The following is a 14981-nucleotide window of genomic DNA, read 5'->3' on the forward strand; positions in this document are numbered from 1 at the left end:
GAAGTGGAATTGCACAAATCTGTTTTTAAATCTCCTACAGGTACACTGTAACTCCAACACATTCAGCTGCCACAAAGGACAATACATTGGAAAAGGCCTAGGGTTTCCTTTCCAAAAGAAACTTCCCAAATAGAAACAAAGCAAAAGGAACCCCTTGCATAATATATACCTGTCCCAGAAACTTATCTTCAAAATGCAAGCTTTTCCCTCCAAAAATAAATAAAGTAGCATCAGTTGGATTCTGTGGTGTTTGAATTTAATAATAAAAATGGTTTGGGGTTACTTCCTCAAACAAAGCTTACTGGCTGCTGCTGGAGAAGTTGTTTTCCGTTTGTACCGAGGCAATAGCAAAAAATATTCGTCAAAACAGTTTCACTTTCTCTTACAGTTAGCCTTATTTCCTAACTCTGTTCTTGCTGAGTATCCTACATTTCTCATGTACTAAGGTTGTACTTACTGCAGTGAGGTTACAAAACACGAATGTCTCTTTTGATATTAGGACCCACAGAACCTTTTTCAAATAACTTTAAAAGTTGGTTTACAAATCTAAATACTTGGTTGTTTACAGTTCACGCCCTTTTCTGAACATTATTCCTAAGATACAGCTTAACAGCCCCCCCGCAAAATTTTAAAAACGTTTATTACCTATACTAAGTCTCAGAGAGTAAAGAGATGTATTCACAAAGAAAAAAAAAACAATCCTTTTTTACCTCACTCGTTCACAATTATTTGATAAACTACAAAATTTGCCTGTAGCACATCTCCTTCTTCTCCATGCTGTTGTGATTATCTTAAAAGTCTTAACAAGTATATATGTCAAAATAAAAACAAAGGGTCAAACCCACACGCCTTCCCTAACCCCCGAAATCTAAGGGAAAAATCCTAGGCACCTTAACACCAAACTAAAAACATCTAGGGAAGACAATGAGATTGGCATTCTAAGAGAGTAGAGGCATTTTAATAATCTAATAAACCAATTTACATCAACTTTTCAATATTTTGAAAAGCAGAACACTTTCAAGAACCGTGAGCCAAAACCTCACAAAGAAAGCTTTTCTCTCAATGGAGAGCCAAAATAATTCCAATTGAATGGGTAATTCTGCAAAGGAAGCCTATGAGAGCTCTAGTCAATCCCTACCCGCCAGTCCTGCCCAGGCCCTGGGGCAGATCTTAAAAATGGAAACTTGGAGGAAAAAAATGTTTCAAATAGACTGGGCCGTGAACATGATACATCTGTTAATGTAAACAGACTCTAAATTATTAGAGATAATAATAACCAAATAAGGAATTCAATTTTCAAATATATGTACAAATACAGGTATGTGGTAATACTTCAAAGACCTAAGGCAAAAAAAAAAAAATCTTCTTAGCGACTATTTTCCAGGACAATTTTTAGGACTCCTGGGACAACTGTATCCTGCAGTTTAATGGAAGTATCAGTTCTTAAAAGCAACACTTTTCTTACTGTGCATCTGCTTGGGCCACTTGCACAATCTTTGCTCGCTCTAATAAAGAGCAGGTACAAGAGTGCCTGCCTTCATCCTGTGGTAATTAAATTCGTATACCAGAAGTATCAAAGTGGCATCATGCACACTCTAACCAGCCACTAAACAGCTTGAACATTCCACACATTCTTTTAAAAATCAGAATAACATAAAAATCCGGGTTCCAAATCTTTCTTAAAAAAAATAGGGAACCTGTCAGCACTGAACCCTCACCCCTACATAGTAACAACTCACTGGAGTTGAGTAATGGCTGCCTTTTTAGAAGAGGTGTGTGCTCCCCAGTACCCCAGTCCTCACTTCTTCCCACTGCTGTATTCCTAACTATCTCGCTGCCTGGCCCCCACAGACATTTGAATTGTTGATCCCTATTCTATACCCTTCTTTCCAACTGTCATATATTAGATACTCTGATATACTTCTCCCTTCACTTCTCTGATTTGTTTTTTGTCTATTCCTTCTTCCCCTCTAATCTATTATTCACAGAACACTCACAGTACTGGCTCTGTCTCCAAAGACATGAGATTAGTGTATACCTAAATCCACAGAATCATCTACTAAAAATACTAATAACCCTGATAAATTACTGATAACACTGTATGGAGTCCATACAGTGTATGGAGTCCTCATCTCTTAGCAAACCTGTCTGCCAATGCCACATCTTCCAACAATTTTCCTATTTTTTATACTTCTCCTTCAACTCAAATATAAAAAGTCAGACCACAATAAGCTGCATGTGACACTTTCATATTCAACCTCTGGCTCCTCTACATTTCCAATTTCTGCACTACAGTATCACATGCCAGATTCTAGGTCTACAGCAGTCACATGACTTTTGGTTAAAGGTGATTGCATGTGCTTCAGCTTCACTCACGACTAATATGCAGATATTGTTTGGAACCTCCTTGTTCTACATCTTCTGAGGACACTGCCCTGAAATTATGCTACAGTCTACTTCAGAACGCTGTATTTCTCATTTCCTGCTTTAGAGTGTGGTGGCTAGATTCCCCATCTGAAAACTACTGGAACGATTCCTTTCTTCACATACAGCTCATCCCATTCACAGTCACTGGAACCTATCACCCGAGAGTCTGGAATTATGAGAATTGCAACCTTCCCCCAATACCTGGAATCCCAGAACAAGGCCCCACCTCACCTTAGCGGTTAACAGATTTACTACAATGTTAAAATAGAACGATCTCTTTTTTTCTCTGACCCCCAAATGTACTAGAACTGAACGGAAATGAAAATGAAATGGAGAGTAGGAGACGTACCGCAGATTGAAACCTCGGTTGCTCTTCCTGAAATAAGAGAAAAAAAAAAATAGAAAATATAAAAGTTATTTTTACACTTCATATTCAATAATTAGAAAATGCCGGCGGCGGAGGAAGCGGCGGGTGGGGAGTCAGTCCGACCCCCTCCCTCCCTTCCCACCCCACGCTCCAACCCCTCAGCGGGATCCGGCAGCGGGGCAGGGGGGTCCTGAGCGCCGCCTCTCCTTCCGGATCCGACCGGGGTAGGAGGGGGTCCCGAGCACTGTCTCTTCCCCCTTGCACCCAGCTCGGGGCTTCTGGACACTCTCATCCCTCTCTGCCCTCCCTCACCCCCAGGATCCGCAGGTCACAGGAAAAAGTGATCGCAGACCGAGAGAACAGGTCCTGAGCACCGTCCCCTTTCCCAGGATCCGGACAATGGGATCCCGAGCGCACCCCACCCCTGTCCCCTGGATCCTGAGCGGAATAGGGTAGGAGCGGGCGGCCGCAGCACCCTCCTCCTCAGGGGAGGTGGGGGTCCCATAGGCCGCGTGTCTCCTCCCCACTTCCAGTCCCTGGAGGCCCCTCCGCTTAGGAGCTGGGAAGGAAGCGAGCCGGGAGGGCGACTAAAGCGGTCCAAGTCCCGGAGAGAAGGGAAATGAGGCGGCGGCAGCCCGGCCCCCTCCCGCCGGCGCCCCGCTGAGAGTCCCAGCCGCTGTCCCCGCCTGACAACCCGCACGGGAAGAAGAAGCCCCGGGACTCACGTCGCTCTCCACCTCGATGTCATCGTTATCGCTCATTTCCTACGGCCCAGGGAGCGGCCACTGCAGCGGCGGCGGGGAAGGGGGAGGGGTGAAGGGGAGGGGGAAGTCACCGACAACAACAAGCCGAGTCCCCCCCCACACACACACACACACACTCACTCACTCACTCACTCACTCACTCGCTCTCTCACACACACAACACGGGCGAGAACCACCTCCTCACTGCAGCACCGGATCAACGGCGGCACGCACGCCCGGTCGGCCCCCTGCCACGTGACGACTCGTCACGCTTAGGCCGCCGAGACTTGTAGTTCCCATTCCTTTGACCGACCGCCCAGCTGGCGCCAGAAAAACTACAAATCCCATCAGGAACTTCATCCAGGAGACGCCAGCCCGGCTTGTTGACGAAGCCCAAAGCGCCTGCGTGTCCCGTGGAGGGGGGGCGGAGAGAGAAGCGGCGCGGTGCCTTCTAGGAGTCGTAGTCCACAGACCGCGAGTTGTCAGGAGGTTTTCCTCCCGAGGCAGCAAAGGAGGCTTCTGGGAAGAGAGGACACGTGGAGGGAGCTTGGGCTTTTGGAGTCCGGCACCGTATGAGCGCCGGGCCCAGGGGACGGAGTGGAGGTTCTGAGGGAGTAGCTGGCTGCCTAAATAAGCTGCTTCTCCTTCTTGCACCTAGTTTTACTTTGTCTTCTTGATTCCCGAATTGTCCCGCTTTGCGACCTGGGGCGTAACTTGCCCGCGAGGGAGTCCTGTGGCTGCGAATTAGGGGGCGCGGCTCGGAAAGCCCATGCAGACCTGCGGGATTAGGTTCTGAGGAGAAGGTGTCAATGGCAGGTGTTAAGTGGTGTTACAAGAATCGCCTTTCTCTGGGACTGCTCCCAGGCGCGAGAATCTTGTATTCATTCATCCCGGAGTGACCAACCTTGCTACTCAGTGTGCGGCTTTGCTTTCACAGATCCCTTTCTTACCTTCAACAACCGGTTTCGTGGAAGTAAAAGCCCCTTTGGAGTTTGTTGTAGCCCAGGCAGTTTACGGAGTGCCCCAGTTCAGAGTGTCATAATTAAGAATCGCAAAAAGGATCAAAACGGGAAACTGGTTGCAGCCCCCTACACAGTTTAAATCATATGTAAATATTGTGAGAAGAGATGTGATCACATTCATTCTACCAATATTTATTGAACACCTAACATGTGCCAGCACGAGAATGCGCTAATGTACAAGAACTGAACGGTCCCTGTCTTGGAGCCGCTCACAGCTGTGGAAGCAAAAATGAGACTGCTCTGCTGTCATTCGAAGAGTATACAAGTCCCACAAGAAGAAAAAAGCAAAACAATAACAAAGACACCCTGAGATAAACAAAGTGGCAGAAGTACTTTTACATGTGGTCTTGAATGAAATCTTGAGGTTTCTCCATAAATTACTGATGCCCTAATGAAAACCATTTTATCTCTGACTTTTGAATGCAGAAATCTGGGGATATGTCACCATCTTTGTGACAGTATCTCCCCATGTGAGCATGTCATTTATGCTGCAAGAGACAAATGTAAACGCGGTAAATCTTTCCTTTACATTTTTTCCTTTAATACCTGTTTTGTGTCTTATTCAGTGATCCTGTTCAACTGAAGTCTGCATGTCTTCACAAGGAAACCTCTTTTCTAAATGAGTTTGTGAGTCTGCCTTTCAAACGACCTAAGTGGGACGGACACATGTAGCAAACCATTATGTGATCAGTTGATGGGGTATTAGATCTGGATGGTAGCTCTTCGGTGAGTTAATTAACTTGATATTGGAAGCTAGGGCTAATCGATGATTTTAACAAATTATCATTGGGTGCCTGCTATGCACAAAATGCTATAGGGCAGTAGTTCTCAACCCTGGCCATAAGTTAAAATCACTTTGGGAGGTTTGAAAAACCTCAATGCCCAGACCACACCCCCAAACAATTAAGTTCAGATCTTTTGGGGTTAGAGCCAGGCAACAGTATTGTTTAAACTCTTTAGGTGATTCCAATATGCATCCAAGATTGAGAATCATTTGTATAGTGCATGCCAAGATAAATAAGACAGCTTTCCACTGAATTGTGTACCTTAAAAGGGTGAGTTTTATGGTGCGTAAATGATATTTCAATAAAGCTGTCAAGAGGTGGTTGTTAGAACAGAACAAGGGGATAATGTGTGGTTTAAAGTCAGGAAAGGTGTGCGTTAGGGTTGTATCCTTTCACCATACCTATTCAATCTGTATGCTGAGCAAATTATCCAAGAAGTGGGACTATATGAGGAAGAACGGGTCATGAGGATCAGAGGAAGACTCACTAACAACCTGCATTATGCAGATGACACAAACCTTGTTTGCTGAAAGTGAAGAAGACTTGAAGTACCTACTGATGAAGATCAAAGGCCACAGTCTTCAGTATGTACCTCAACATAAAGAAGACAAAAATCCTCACAACTGGCCCAATAAGCAACATCATAATAAATGGAGAAAAGATTGAAGTTGTCAAGAATTTCATTTTACTTGGATCCACAATCAACGCCCATGGAAGTAGCAGTCAAGAAATAAAACGATGCATTGCAACGAGCAAATCTGTTGCAGAAGACCTATTTAAAGTGTTGAAAAGCAAAGATGTCACTTTAAGGACTAAGGTGCACCTGACCCAAGCCATGGTATTTTCAATTGCCTCATATGCATGCAAAAGCTGGAATAAGGAATAAGGAAGTCTGGAGAAGAATTGATGCCTTTGAGTTATGGCATTGGCAAAGAATGTTGAATATTCCATAGACTGCCCAACCAAAAAAAAAAAAAACACAAAACCAAACTTGTGGCTGTCGAGTCAATTCCGACTCATAGCGACCCTATAGGACAGAGAAGAACTGCCCCATAGAGTTTCCAAGGAACGTCTGCTGGATTCAAACTGTCGGACCTTTAGTTAGCAGCAGTAGCACTTAACCACTATGTCATCAGGGTTCCCTGGACTGCCAAAAGAAGGAATAAATCTATTTTAGAGGAAGTACAGCCAGAATGCTCCTTAGAAGCAAGGATGGTGAGACTACATCTCACGTACTTTGGACAGGTTATCAGGAGAGACTAGTCCCTGCAGGAGGACATCATGCTTGGTAAAGTAGAGGGTTAGCAAAAAAGAGGAAGACTCTCAATGAAATGGAGTGACACAGTGGCTGCAACAATGAGCTCAAGCATAACAGCAGTCATGAGGATGGCACAGAACCGGACAGTGTTTCATTTTGTTGTACATAGGGTTGCTATGAGTTGGAACCAACTTGACGGCACCAAACAACAACAAAAGCTGTTATAAAAGAAATAAGATAGCCTTTACCCTCCCTGAATTTAAAACCTGGCAAATTATGAACACAAACAATTATAATGAAGACAGATTATGTAAATGTTGAATTAGTAGAAAAGGCAGTGAATGCTGTAAGAAAGGAGAGGAGGGAGAAATTTTCCCAGGTCTGAAATGGTGTTAGGGAGGTGTTGATGATCAGGGAAGTCTTCTTAGGCTCTCGAGGACGAGGACCAGTCTGCAGGGACCAGAGCAGACTGTGCTCATCATTGATTCTCTGATTGTGGAATGGAGACCTGAGCAAGTAAGCAGAGGTAAGGAGGAAAGGCCTTCCTGGTAGAAAGACTGGAGATTTTAGCACATCTGTTTTTAGTACTTGATAGAATATGGAGACCTGTCAACCTGGTTAATAAATTTGACCTAATAGACATAAAAGACTGCACCCATCATTGTAGAATACATTCTTTTCAAGCAGTCATGGAACATTTACAAAAATTGAGCATGTTCTAAGCCATAAACAAATTTCAAAGGACTGTGATCTTAGAGAGGATGTTCTCAGACCTAATGTAATTAAACTAGAAATAATACAAGGATAACTAGAAAACCCTCCTAAGTTTGGAAATTAAGAAATACTTTTAAATGACCTAAATAAAAGGACTTTCATGGCCAAGGCACATAGGCAGGAAAGAGAACTAAGCATATTAGAACAGAAATTTCCTCTAGTTTTCTTTTTTAGTGCTTTCCTGATGTGAATAGTAATTTAGGACTTTAATTCATTTTCATCTTTGTACACTTGCATTTCTTTGGTAAAGCCCTATGTGAACTTATCAAGACTGGGCCTTGTCACTGAGCAGCCCAATTTCTCTAGCCCCTTGCTACTTTAAGGAGTCCCTGAGTGATATAAATGGTTAATGCATTTGGCTGCTAACTGAAAGGTTGAATGTTCAAGTACACCCAGAGGTGCCTTGAAAGAAAGGCCTAGTGATCTATTTTCAAAAAATCAGCCGTTGAAAACTCTACATCCTGGATAGAGTGGGAGAAAAATGTAGAACAAAATTCAAATTCATGAAAAAAGACCAGACTTACTGGTCTGACAGAGACTGGAGCAACCCCCAAGACTATGGCCCCTGTATACCCTGCTAACCCAGAACTGAAGCTACTCCTGAAGCCTACTTTTCAAAGATTAGACAGGCCTACAAAACAAAAAATAAAACACAAGAGGAACGTCCTTCTTAGTTTAATCAAATATACAAGACCAAATGGGCAACTCCTGCCCAAAAGCAAAGACAAGAAGGCAGGAAGGGACAGGAACTGGATGAATGGACATGGGGAACCCAGGATGGAAAGGGGGAGCATGCTGTCACATTGCAGGGATTGCAACCAATGTCACAAAACAATGTATATAAATTTTTGCATGAGAAATTAACTGGAGCTGTAAACTTTCACCTAAAGCACAATTAAATTAAAAACAAACAAGCAAACAGAAGCCCTACTCTGACACACATGGGATCACCATGAGTTGGAATTGACTGGTCAGATCTAGTTACTGCTTGTGTTGCAATAGCAATACTGTCAGAACTCGTCTAAATTGTCAAGGGACAATAAGAATCAGGATCAGCACAAAGCTGATTCCTGTGAGGTGGAGGTCAGACATACCTCAACTCTCCAACTTTTCACTGTTTCTGACGTCAGTCCCCCACCTCCCCGCCCCCGCACTCTCTACTTCTCTGCTGGTTTTGATAATTCGTTGCAATGGCCACAAAAAACTCACAGACCATATTTACAATGAAATGTTTTATCAAGGAATTAATAGGGTACAACTGAGGGTCAGGACCAGGAAGCAAATAAGCAAAACCTGGAAGGCTTCCCTGAAGTGGACAGTACATCCCTTCCTATGAGAGTACAGCTCTCTCAGCTCCTCTCAGCCATGCAAGCAAACAGCCCCTTCTCTCTGCCATGCACGCCCCCTCTTGGGTGTGTAGGCCTCCTCTCAACCCCCTCAAGATAGGCCTCCTCTTGGTCCCCTCAGGACAGGCCACCTCTTGGCCAGGCACTACCCCTCTCAGCTGTGCAGGTCTTCCTGCCTTTGGCTTCCCCACTGCTAACTAACTCAGCTCATAGTCAGTGTAGCAGCTTTGTTCTGCTCCCTCTTAGCTGCATTCCTAGTAACAGGTTTCTGCTATTACCACTAGCTCTGCCTGAGGGCCCCTCCTGGGTCTGTTGCTGCCAGCTCTGCTGCAGGGCCCCTTCCAGGCCTCTTGATATCGTCAGTGTTACAGCCCTTGGCCTATGTTACACCTCTCTTAGGGGGTTCCTCTCTTCCTTTCTTTCTGCTTCTCTCTTCTTGCCTGTCTTACCTTTACACCTTTCTGAAACCTCTGTGAGATTGGCTGCTTATATAAGCAAACTCCTCATCAATTTCAAGTTATGATCCTCTCAGCAGGGCCACAAAATGACCAGTTCCCTCAGTGGACCACAGTCACTTCGTTTACATAGCCTATAGTCATTTCATTTGCATACTATATTGACCAGTCCCTTACCAATCACAGGACAGACTGCAGCCCAGGGCCAGACAAAAAGTCTCAAACCATCGAGTTGTTTATAGTTTACCCAGGAAATGTCAATCAACCTGGACAAAAGTAACAAAGCCTCTGGGGTAGAAAACTAGGGCAAAGCTGACTCCTCAGGCCCTAGAAAACTGGGGCAACGCTAACCCCTCAGGAAAAATCTCTCAAGGTGTTATTCCAAAGAACCAAGGCAAAAGGCCACGTAAAGTAACTCATTTCATCACACTAGTACTTGCTACTTCAAATGTGGTACAGAGACCAGTAGTGTGGAAATCACGAGGGAGTTTGTTAGAAATGCGAAATCTCAGGCCCCACCCTAGACCTACTAAATTGAATCTACATTTTAATAACATGCCATTGTGATTTATATGCACATTAGAATTCAAGAGGCTCTGATGAGGGTAAGGGGGACAGCGAGTGGGCAGGCAGGAAAATTACCTCTATTTTCTCCGCAGCTCTTTTACGTCCTAGCTTCTGCTCTATCACTTGACTAAAATCACTCTTATCCAGGCCACTAGCCACCTCCTTATTGCTAAATCCAAAGCCCTTATCTTAGTTGACCTGATGGTGTTCTTTTACACTATTGACCACTCTTTTTTCTTGAAGGTCAAGAACTCTCTTGGTTTTCTCCTACCTCCTTGGCTGCTCCTTTTCAGTCCCTCCTCTGGGTCCTCTTGCCCTGTCGGTGTTTGAGTTCCTGGGGAATTATGTTTGGCCCTCACCTCTTCTCTTCCAACCCGCTGCCTGGTGGGATCCTCTGCCCCCTGAAACTTTGATGATCATCTCGTTGATGGTGACCCCAAGACCGTATCTCTCTCTTGAACTCTAAATTGTTATATTTAATTTATTTCTGAACGTATCTTCTTGGATTATTTCCCAGACAACTCAAAATTAAGACTTAAAGATAAGCAAGAAACAAAATAGGTTTTGACACAGTATTTAGAGTATGATCCACTCACACAAAAATTGAACGTATCTGTGTAAGTATATATATTTGTGTTTAAGAGAATTGTGTAGGAAGATATTAATAGCATTTGTCTCCAGGAGGTGAAATTTCCAGAGATTTCTCCTTTTCTTTTCTTTTTTAAATGAGCAGAATCATTCTTGCCAAAACAGCAGAGCTATTAAAAGACAAGCACTATCTCAGTAAGCCTATTATCTTTCCAAACCAGTGAACTTCTCAAACCATAATCCTTAGGAACTCAGTCTCATCCTTTTCCCCATGTCAGTTATACTTGTTTTCTCCTAATTTGGGGGAGGGGAGGTAATCACCAATGTCCCAGTAGGAACCTGCTCTAATTGATTCTAGTTGATTTTGGCTCATGGTGACCCCATGTGTATCAGAAGACAACTGCATACCACAGGGTTTTCAATGGCTAATTTTTTTTGGAAGTAAAACTCCAGGACTTTCTTCTGAGGTGTCTCAGGGTGAACTCAAACCTCCAACCTTTTGGTTAGCATCTGAATGTGTTAACCGTTTGCACTACTCCAGGACTCTAGGAACCACTGGCACATTCAAATTAGGATCACTTAAAGAGCCTTTAATAAAGAAGTTATTTACAAATAAAGAAACTACAAGGTATTATGCAGTACCATTGGGACTCTGTTACCACTACCAGGCCTGTAGGAGAGAGGGGATGGAGTGGTTTTGATACTGGGCTGGTCGGGCAGGGCCAAGTGCAGAGGGGGCTGATTGGAACTCAGACCTTGGAGCCCAGAACAATTGGGTCTAGATGGGCAAAAGGAAAATCTCCAAATACAGTGGGGGATACTTTCCTTCTCTTCTCACATTTTAGAGGGCAGGGAGCTTCCAATCAACTCTTCAGGGAGGGGAAAATATGGCAGGAATATTCCTGGCTTCTCTGTCCCCTCACTTATAAGGAGGAGTGACTCATGAGCTTGGTGAGTTTGAGAGGAGAAGCTGGTGGAGTGTGGCTCAGTCTTTTCTCCCTCATCTGTAGGGACCTACTTCTACTCTGCTCTGCTGTAGAGGGCCTGTCCCTGGTGAGGAAACTTGTAGTTGCCCAGCTTTGCTACATCTGGGTAGGTAAAGTTAGTTCAGGGGAGAAATATCAGGGAGGTCATAGGTCAAACCTCATTCTCCAATTTAGCCTTATCAGTAATAAAGCTACTATTTTCATCTCCATCTGTCTGTCTTGTGTGTCCGTATGAATTGCTTCCAAATTCAGGGTGGAAGACCAGAATGTTGTTTATTGGCCCTCTTAAACCCCAGCATCCCTATCTCACCCAGCAACCTCTCATGCAGTCAGTCTGTAGGTCTGGTGTGTTCCAGGCCTTTCATGCTCTTAGCTTCTGCAGGGCCTGGTTCATTCAGGCCTCTGCCATCTCTCGCTTGGACAATGGCCTCCTAGAGAGTCTTCCTGCCTCCAGTGTCACCCCTCTCCTGCCCATTCTCCGCTTTGCAGTCAGAGTGATTTGTCAGGAATGAAATATCTTCACTCCCTTGATTCAACCTTTTAATGTCCCAATGTCCTCGGGATAAAGCCCTTTGTGATCTGGCTGTACCTTTTCGCTCCAGCTCACTGAGCCTCTATACTCCAGGCATGCAGAATTTCTTGCCTTTCCCCAGAAGGACCATGTTTTCTCTTGCCTCCAGAGATTTCCACATGCTGCTCCCACTGCTCTGAGAGGTATCTCCACCAAAGTACTCCCATTCATGCTCATTTTCTTCTCATTCTTTGGGGTTTAACCATCACCTCCTCCAGGAAGTCTTGGATTCTCCAAGTCTGGAGTAGGAGCCATTTACTGTTCTCATAGTACCTGGTACTTCCCTTCTCACAGGACTTACTGTTCTGTTCTGTGACTTCCTGTTTTGCAAGTCTGTTTCCCACCAGATTGATAGTAAGCTCAAGGATAGATTTTGTAACTTGCGGTGGCTTTAGTCAGGCCAAGGCTTTGTACTGAATGGTTTTACTTCCACCTCACTGTCCAACTTACTGATGCCTCCTCTACTCACTGCTTGCTGGAAGTCCTTGGGGCTCAATTGTAGGTGATCATGTCCCCTGTTATCTGTGCACAGATGTTTTTCTAGCTCGGACCTCTCCTTGAAGCCCTTCACTCATCCATGACACTCGACATGTCCTCTTAGATGTCACTCAGGCTTCTCAGATTTACTTCTTCAAAACAGTTCTTGAGTTCTGCTACTCTTTCCCAACCTGGCCCTCTACCAGTCTTCCCTCTCCCCCAAAATGGTATCATGTCCACCCAGTTACCGAAGCCAGAAACATGGGAGTGACTCTTAAATCCTCTCAGCAGTGTTCCCACCCCTCTATCTCCCATTTTCATCATCAGCAAGTCCTCTTGGGTCTACCTGCAGAACAGGTCTCACTGATCTTAATTTTCTCTTCTCTACCACCTCACCTTAGTCGAAGAGCTTGGCACATGGTAGGCATTTAATAAATTATTTTTGAACTAATGAAGTGGTTTCCTATTTCTATACTTGCCTCTACTGTAATCCACTCAAACAACCAGAGTGATAATTTAAAAAGCTAAATCAGATCATGTTCGTTGGTTCTTAAGCCTTCAATGACCTTGACTCCGCCTCCTTATCCGATGTATAAGGTGTTTTGTGATCTGGCCCCAAACCGATTTTCTAACCTCATCTCTTACCGCTCGTGCCCTGACACACTCCCCCTAGGTCTCTTGGCCATCTGTCACCTCCTCCCAGTCACAGCCTCTTTGTGTTTGTGTTCCCTCTGGCTGGACTCTGCTCCCCTGACTCTGTACATGACCAGCTCACTTTTAGCTGCTTTCAAAAGGTTTCTGATCTCACTGCCTAAAGTAGGCACCATTTATCACCATCTGTTTCTATTTGGCATTTTGTTTACTAATTTATTGACTATCACCCCACTAGACTGTAAGCTCCTTGAGGTTGGGGACCTTGTCCTTTTTGCTGCTGGTTGTATCCTTGGTGCCTAGCATGGCACCTGGCACGTGATAGATACACGATAAATACTGTGGGACTGAACGATAAATACTGTGGGACTGAACCTAGCCACAGTTTATTTCAATTTCATCGTATTTTATAAACTGCATGGACATATTAACCATTCCTAGAAGTACTTGGGAAAAAATCATGAAGATTGAGCATTATGGTCTTTAAAGAACTATCTATATGGGATCAGATTGAAAATAGCAACTCGAAAGATTAGATAGGAACCTGTGTTAGTCATATAGTGCTGCTTTAACAGAAATACCACAAGTGGATGGCTTCAACAAAGAGAAATTTATTCTCTCATAGCCTAGTAGGTTAGAAGTCCAAATTCAGGGTGTCAGCTCCAGGGTGAGACGTTCTGTCTCTGTCAGCCTTCTCATCAATGTTCCCCCGGACTAGGAGCTTCCTCACACGGGGACCCCAAGTCCAAAGACACACTCTGTTCCCAGTGCTTCTTTCTTGGTGGTATGTGGTCCCCCTGTCTCTCTGCTTGCTTCTATCTTTTATATTTCAAGAGCTTGCCTCAAGACACAGTCTAATCCTGTAGGTTGAGTCCTGCCTCACTAACACAACTGCTGCCCATCCTTCCTCATTAACATTATAGAGGCAGGATTTACAACGTATAGGAAAATCACCAATTCTGGGAATCATGGCCCAGCCCAGTTGATAAACACATTTTTGGGGAGACATAATTCAATCCATGACAGAACCTTAGGGGCCCCTAAGCTTATGTTAATGAGGGAGGAAGAACTCAGTGAAGGAGGGTGAGAATGGTTGCATAACTTGAAGGTTGTAACCAATGTCACTAAATTGTACTTGCAGAAACTTGAATTGGTGTATCTTGCTGTGTATATTCGTAATAACAACAAAATTAATTAAATTTAGATAAAAAAACCATGAAGATTGTTTCACCTATGCAAGGGGGCTAAGTATGGCTTCCCTACCTGACTTAAACATCCTAGGGTTGAGGGTTGATGGGAAACAAAGAGGCTGTTTATTTGAGTCCCCCTCCACAATGTGCTTGGCGGGGCACTTCCTGCCAGCAATGTCCAGCTCTGAATTATCATCCAGATCGTTTCAACAATCCTGAGGACTTAGGGGTCAGAGTGGAGAGGAGGAGATTAATGTCAAGGGCCAGTCTGTGTTTAGCCTATACCTTACTTGTAATTCTTAAATTAATTCGAGTTCTTTGTCAGAAAACCAAAGGCATTTGTTCACAGTTTTTGTAAGAAAGAGCCAGCAGAGGATGTTTTTTTCCTTGAGACCAGGGTTAGTTTCTCAGTATACATTGGAAGTTTGTTGATGGGAAGTTGTTCCACTGATCACTCTTGGCTACTCTTAGTGATACACGATAGATTTTATATAAATTTATAAGAAATATGTGAGAATAATATTGCACATATGTCCTGTTGTTACAGGGCAAGGCTTCCCAGCTTGGGACTAAGCCCTGCCTAGGTTCTTACCTTCTTCTGACCAAGAATGACCAGGAGAGGCTCAGACGTTCCACAGGAACAAAGGTTTATTAGTGACAGAAAGAGAAAAAGCTCTCGAGGCAGAGAGGGAGAGGGGTTTCCACCTACGCAAGCCTCCAGTCTCTCAATGAACAAAGGATTCCCTAAGGCTTATAAAAGTTTTTAGGTTTGAG

The 14981-nt window shown here is 44.2% G+C and overlaps 1 protein-coding gene across 4 annotated transcripts in view; it reads right to left on the reverse strand.

Annotated features, from left to right (window-relative positions):
• Window positions 1-3761, reverse strand: part of MAX (MYC associated factor X) — a 28946-nt gene extending 25185 nt beyond the window's left edge. Inside the window, exons 1-2 of one of the 4 annotated variants that reach the window (XM_010588691.3) lie at window positions 3520-3761; window positions 2777-2803 (exon numbers count right to left, since the gene is read on the reverse strand). In XM_010588691.3, coding sequence (XP_010586993.1) covers window positions 2777-2803; window positions 3520-3555 — 63 coding nt within the window. In that variant the 5' untranslated portion in view covers window positions 3556-3761. The remainder of the gene's footprint in view (window positions 1-2776; window positions 2804-3519) is intronic. The other 3 variants (XM_003408715.4, XM_010588692.3, XM_003408716.4) reach the window with 3 other exon arrangements.
• Between the last annotated feature and the right edge of the window lie 11220 nt (window positions 3762-14981).

Source organism: Loxodonta africana, chromosome 10 (genome assembly GCF_030014295.1).
Source record: "Loxodonta africana isolate mLoxAfr1 chromosome 10, mLoxAfr1.hap2, whole genome shotgun sequence".
NCBI classification, from domain to species: Eukaryota; Metazoa; Chordata; class Mammalia; order Proboscidea; family Elephantidae; genus Loxodonta; species Loxodonta africana.